Raw genomic sequence first — 7,500 nt, forward strand, 5'->3', positions numbered from 1 at the left:
TTAAACGGCTTTGGGGTGAAAATTTGATTTTGTTGTACTTGTGCAATGACAATAAAGAGCATGCCATACCATACCATACCATACCATACCATACCATACCATACCATACCATACCATACCATACCATACCATACCATATCATGCATTCCTTGTCCAGAGTCGACCCTGCCTTCCTTGTCCAGAGTCTACCCTGCCTACCTGGTCCAGGGTCTACCCTGCCTTCCTTGTCCAGTCTACCTTGCCTTCATTGTACAGGGTGTGTGTGTGTGTGTGTGTGTGTGTGTGTGTGTGTGTGTGTGTGTGTGTGTGTGTGTGTGTGTGTTATGTTTGCAGCAGGGCTGTGCCAGAAGGAAGTTCAATGTTCCTGCAGTATTTCCTTCAGATTGGTGTCTACTTTTTCCCACACGACCCAGAAGTCAAGTCTGGATGGGGTCCAACAGTCCTGTGCCTTCTGAGGACCCTGCAAGTTTGTGTTGGGTCCCAGAGGAGACTGAGTCGTGCACTTTGACACACATTCTTAGCAGAACTGTTCCTGTTACATAACCATCCCGCTTGATCACATGATCACTTTTTGTTGGAACACTCTTTGTTTTACTTTCTTTTTGCACCTTTCAAAACTTGACTTCCCAAGTCAGAGCAGTACAACTCGCAACCAGTGCAGTACAATTGGACAATACTACAAATATACAATATTGTAACACTGTAATACTGCAACACTACAATACTACAAGTATACAACACTACAATATTACAAAACTATAATTACACTATACTACAACATTACAATACTACACATATACAATACTACACATATATATATAACACTACAATATTACAATACTACAACACTACAATACTACAAATATACAATACTACAGCGTTGCAATACTACAATACAACAATACTACAAATATGCAACATTACAATACTACAACTTTACGAAACTACAATACCACAATACTACAAATATAGAATACTACAACATTACAATACTACAATACCACAATACTACGAATATATGATACCACAATATTACAATACTACAACACTACAATACTAAAAATATATAACATTACAATATTACAATACTACAACACTACACATATACAATACTACAACATTAAAATACTACAATACAACAATACTTCAACACTAAGATACTACAACACTACAATTAGGGGTGTAATGAGATATATATATATATATATATATATATATATATATATATATATATATATATATATATATATATATATATATATATATATATATATATATATATATATATATATATATATATATATATATATATATATATATATATATTTAAATTATTTATTTATTTATTTTAATTTATATATATATATATTTTAATTTATTTAAATGCATATATATATATATATACAGTATATATATTTTAATTTATTTAAATGCATATATATATATATACAGTATATATATATATATATATATATATATATATATATATATATATATATATATATATATATATATATATATATATATATATATATACTCTATATATATATATATATATATATATATATATACATTTTCTACCGCTTATTCCCTTCGGGGTCGTGGGGGGCGCTGGAGCCTATCTCAGCTACAATCGGGCGGAAGGCAGGGTACACCCTGGACAAGTCGCCACCTCATCACAGGGCATATATACTGTATGTATATATATATATATTTAAAAAAAAAAAAAGGATTTAAATGCATATATATATATATATATATATATATATATATATATATATATATATATATATATATATATATATATATATATATATATATATATATATATATATATATATATATATATATACAAGGCTAATGTCGCTATTGTAGACTAAGTATGCTAGTCTAAACTAATGAGGCTAGGCTAGGCTAATGATGTTAATCTAGACTAATGATGCTAGGATAGGCTAATGATGCTAATGTAGGTGAATCATGCTAGGCTAACGAGGCTAGTCTAGATTTATGATGCTAGGTTAGATTAATATGCTAGGCTAGCTTAATGATGCTAAGCTAGGCTAATGAGGCTAGGCCATACTTGCCAACCTTGAGACCTCCGATACCGGGAGGTGGCGGGTGGAGGGGCGTGGTCGGGGGTGGGGCGGGGGTTGTGGTTGGGGGCGTGGTTAAGGGCGTGGTTAATAGGGGAGTAGTATATTTACAGCTAGAATTCACCAACTCAAGTATTTCATATATATATATGTATGAAATACTTGATTTTCAGTGAATTCTAGCTATATATGTATATATATATATATATATATATATATATATATATATATATATATATATATATATATATATATATATATATATATATATATATATATATATATATATATATATTTATTTTATTATACATATAAATAAAATAAATACTTGAATTTCCTCCAGCTCCGGGTGAATACCGGGAGTTTGTCGGGAGAAAATTTCTGCCGGGAGGTTATCGGGAGAGGCGCTGAATACCGGGAGTCTCCCGGTAAAACCGGGAGGGTTGGCAAGTATGTGCTAGGCTAATGATGCTAGTCTAGCCTTATGATGCTCGGCTGGGCTAAACCAATGGTTGTAGGCTAGGCCAATGATGCTAGGCTAGGCTAATGATGCTAGGCTAATGATGCTCGGCTGGGCTAAACTAATGGTTGTAGGCTAGGCCAATGATGCTAGGCTACGCTAATGATACACGGCCAGACTATTGATGCTAGGCTAGGCTAATGATGCTAGGCTAAACTATTGATAACGCTGTGAAAAAGTCCTTCCTGTGAAAAAGCTTCAAAAATAAAATGGATACCTTGTTGATCTTTGACGCACAATTGACTTACACTCTAAACTGTGAGTGTGTGTGTGTGTGTGTTTGTGTATGTGTGTGTGCGTGCATGCCAGCATGTTGGCGCCACAGTGCGGGGATGTTATGGCTGGCAGCAGCAATGCCAGCAGACGTCCAATGCTGGACAAAGTTGTCGACTTCCTGTCCAATCTTGTCTTCTATCTGACTTTAAATCTGAGCACCGTGACTGTAAACACGTGTGTTGTCCTCACTCAACCGCACTCTGTCCTTCGCTCACACACACACACACACCACCGCGCACTGCCGACAATCTGAGGACCACGACTGCTCACACACACACACCACCGCGCACTGCCGACAATCTGAGGACCACGACTGCTCACACACACACACCACCGCGCACTACCGACAATCTGAGGACCTCGAGTACCGTCACAATAAAACAGGTTGTGTGTGTGTGTGCACCTGTGGCAAAGAGCGTGCGTGTGCGCAGGAAGCTGATGGCGAGCCTCATGATGGACGCCTTGTCCAGGTGAGCGCTGATGCTGCGAGCCACAGGAAGTTGGTGAGCCAGCTCGTAGAACACTTCGCTTTCTTTACTGCGGCGACAGCGAGCGGCGTCACGTGACTTCTCCTTGCGGCGATCCGAGCTGCTCCTGCACAACACAACACAACACACACACACACACACACACACACACACACACACACACACACACACACACACACACACACACACACACACACACACACACACACACACACACGTAATTAATATGGTTCATGGGGACCAAATTTCAATAATTTTGCATAATTCACACAAATGTGTACGTGACTACTGAGGACTACGGATGTCCGATAATGGCATTTTTGTCCAACTCTTAATTACCGATACCGATATCAAGCGATACCGATATATACAGTCGTGGAATTAACACATTATTATGCCTAATTTGGACAACCAGGTATGGTGAAGATAAGGTCCTTTTTAAAAAAAAAAATACAATAAAATAAGATAAATAAATTAAAAACATTTTCTTGAATTAAAAAAAAAAGGAAAACAATATTAAAACAGTTATGCTAGGTTCACACCAACGGCGCTTTGACGGCGCTTTAAAGCGGCGTTAAAGCGTAACAAATAAAAGAAATGCCTTTTATTATTGTCAACTAGCATAAGAAATGAAAGATAGATATTTATTAAGATGACAAAGAAATAAAAGAAATGAAGATATAAAACATAATATAACGGAAAAAAAAGAGAAATTGAAAAAATAAATGAATATAAAAAATAAAAGAAATGCCTTTTATTATTGTCAACTAGCATAAGAAATTAAAGATAGATATTTATTAAGATGACAGAGAAATAAAAGAAATGAAGATATAAAACATAATATAACAGAAAAAAAGGAGAAATTGAAAAAATAAATGAATATAAAAAATAAAATAAATGCCTTTTATTATTGTCAACTAGCATAAGAAATGAAAGATAGATATTTATTAAGATGACAAAGAAATAAAAGAAATGAAGATATAAAACATAATAAATAATAAATAATAAACATAATATAACGGAAAAAAAAGAGAAATTGAAAAAATAAATGAATATAAAAAATAAAATAAATGCCTTTTATTATTGTCAACTAGCTTAAGAAATGAAAGATAGATATTTATTAAGATGACAAAGAAATAAAAGAAATGAAGATATAAAACATAATATAACGGAAAAAAAAGAGAAATTGAAAAAATAAATGAATATAAAAAATAAAAGAAATGCCTTTTATTATTGTCAACTGTCAAGACTTGGTCTTTGGCGTGGTTTGCTCTCCCGTGGTGCAAAAGAATTGGAACGGACGTGGCGTGCAGGTAAAGACATAGTTTAATTATTACTATAAACTCAAACAAAAGGTACAAACAAAAGGCGCTCACAGAGGAGGTAACAAACTTGGCTATGACAAAACAAAAAGCGCGCACAAAGGCGGAAGTAAAAAACTAGACTATGAAACAAACAAAAACTTACGTGACAAGGAACTGTGAACATGGCATGAATGTATGATGTCGCCAGGACGAACAACAGAAACAGAAAAGCCTATATAGTGACATGATAAGTGAAAACAGGTGCGTGACTAACTGTGAACAGGTGCGTGACATGACTGTGAAAACGTGAGACAGGTGTGTGTGAGTCCAAACGTGGAACAGGTGAAACTAATGGTTGCTATGGTGACAAACAAAACCAGGAAGTGAAACAAGGAACTAAGGAAGTGTCCAATAAACAAAACAGCACATGGCCAAACAAAAACATGAACACAGACATGACAGTCAACTACCATAAGAAATGAAAGATAGATATTTATTAAGATGACAATGAAGATATAAAACATAATAAATAATAAATAATAAACATAATATAACGAAAAAAAAAGAGAAATTGAAAAAATAAATTTTTTCCTTATTTTTGTTGTAACAATGCACAACAGAGCTTGATAATCGTGTCAGAGCCTGATTTAAAGCGTCATGATCGCATCAAAGCATAATAAAGTTCAATAAAGCGTAATAAAACGTATCAAAGCGTGATTTAAAGCGTATCAAAGCGGGATCAAATCGTGAGGAATGGTAACAAAGCGGCAACTAATTCGTATCAGAGCGTATCAAAGCATAACATTACTTCGGAGATCGGGATATTCGTGGAAAAATTGACAAAAATGACGGCGCTTTGCTCGCCGCTTTAAAGCGCGGCAAGCGCCGTTGGTGTGAACCAGGCATTACGTAGAAACTAGTAATTAATGAGTCAAATGAAGTGTTAAAGGTTAGTACTATTAGTGGAGCAGCAGCACGCACAACCATGTGTGCTTACGGACTGTATCCCTTGCAGACTATATATTAATGTATAATGTAGGAACCAGAATATTAATAACAGAAAGAAACAACCCTTTTGTGTGAATGAGTGTAAATGGGGGAGGGAGGTTTTTTGGCTTGGTGCACTAATTGTAAGTGTATATTGTGTTTTTTATGTGGATTTAATAAAAATTTAAAAATAAAAAAACAAACAAAAAAAAAACGATTTGATATTTTTCATTTTTAAACCATAAGAAAATATATGTTTTTTTTAACATTTATTTTACCTTTAGGGGTCCCGGGACCATAAAGGGTCTCAGTCATTAAATTGTTAAAAATAAGTCAAATTATTATCATTATTTTTTATTTACAGTAAATCTCTATATCAACTTCAAGTTGATATAAAATAATAAAAATGAGGTTTTATGGCTTTTATGTCAAAAACAACTTTGTTTTTATAGTAAAACTGAAATATGCAGTATTTAGTAATAAGGGCCATGAAAGATCAATAATGCATTGATTTTAATTCCTTAATATTTTTGAGTAATCACAGTGAAAAGATCAATAAAATACCACTAAATATATTTGGGATCCAAAAAGTGCCCCACTCATAAAGTGATACATTTTTATTAGGTTTTTCGTTTACTTTCAACTAGGGATGTCCGATAATGGCTTTTTGCCGATATCCGATATTCCGATATTGTCCAACTCTTTAATTACCGATACCGATATTAACCGATACCGATATATGCAGTTGTGGAATTAACACATTATTATGCCTAATTTGGACAACCAGGTATGGTGAAAATAAGGTCCTTTTTTAAAAATAATAATAAAATAAGATAAATAAATTAAAAACATTTTCTTGAATAAAAAAGAAAGTAAAACAATATAAAAACAGTTATATAGAAACTAGTAATGAATGAAAATGAGTAAAATGAAGTGTTAAAGGTTAGTACTATTAGTGGACCAGCATGTGTGCTTACGGACTGTATTCCTTGCAGACTGTATTGATATATATTGATATATAATGTAGGAAGCAGAATATTAATAACAGAAAGAAACAACCCTTTTGTGTGAATGAGTGTAAATGGGGGAGGGAGGTTTTTTGGGTTGGTGCACTAATTGTAAGTGTATCTTGTGTTTTTTTATGTGGATTTAATAAAAATTAAAAACAAAAAAAAAAACAAAAAAAAAAAACGATTTGATATTTTTCATTTTTAAACCATAAGAAAATATATGTTTTTTAACATTTATTTTACCTTTAGGGGTCCCGGGACCATAAAGGGTCTCAGTCATTAAATTGTTAAAAATAAGTCAAATTATTATCATTATTTTTTATTTACAGTAAATCTCTATATCAACTTCAAGTTGATATAAAGTAATAAAAATGAGGTTTTATGGCTTTTATGTCAAAAACAACTTTGTTTTTTATAGTAAAACTGAAATATGGAGTATTTAGTAATAAGGGCCATGAAAGATCAATAATGCATTGATTTTAATTCCTTAATATTTTTGAGTAATCACAGTGAAAAGATCAATAAAATACCACTAAATATATTTGGGATCCAAAAAGTGCCCCACTCATAAAGTGATACATTTTTATTAGGTTTTTCGTTTACTTTCAACTAGGGATGTCCGATAATGGCTTTTTGCCGATATCCGATATTCCGATATTGTCCAACTCTTTAATTACCGATACCGATATTAACCGATACCGATATATGCAGTCGTGGAATTAACACATTATTATGCCTAATTTGGACAACCAGGTATGGCGAAAATAAGGTCCTTTTAAAAAAATAATAATAAAATAAGATAAATAAATTAAAAACATTTTC

General features: G+C 33.1%; 2 protein-coding genes across 2 annotated transcripts in view; both read right to left on the reverse strand.

Moving 5' to 3' along the window:
- The window catches only part of LOC133657066 (endothelial PAS domain-containing protein 1-like), a 30,153-nt gene extending 26,674 nt beyond the window's left edge, over positions 1 to 3,479 (reverse strand). Inside the window, exon 1 of the mRNA XM_062057970.1 lies at positions 3,293 to 3,479. Within this exon, the coding sequence (XP_061913954.1) occupies positions 3,293 to 3,341 (49 nt within the window). The 5' untranslated portion in view covers positions 3,342 to 3,479. The remainder of the gene's footprint in view (positions 1 to 3,292) is intronic.
- LOC133657067 (endothelial PAS domain-containing protein 1-like) overlaps positions 1 to 7,500 on the reverse strand; it is a 113,578-nt gene that overhangs the window by 34,218 nt on the left and 71,860 nt on the right. The gene's annotated exons all lie outside the window — the stretch shown is intronic.

Source organism: Entelurus aequoreus, linkage group LG09 (assembly GCF_033978785.1).
Source record: "Entelurus aequoreus isolate RoL-2023_Sb linkage group LG09, RoL_Eaeq_v1.1, whole genome shotgun sequence".
Classification (NCBI taxonomy): Eukaryota; Metazoa; Chordata; class Actinopteri; order Syngnathiformes; family Syngnathidae; genus Entelurus; species Entelurus aequoreus.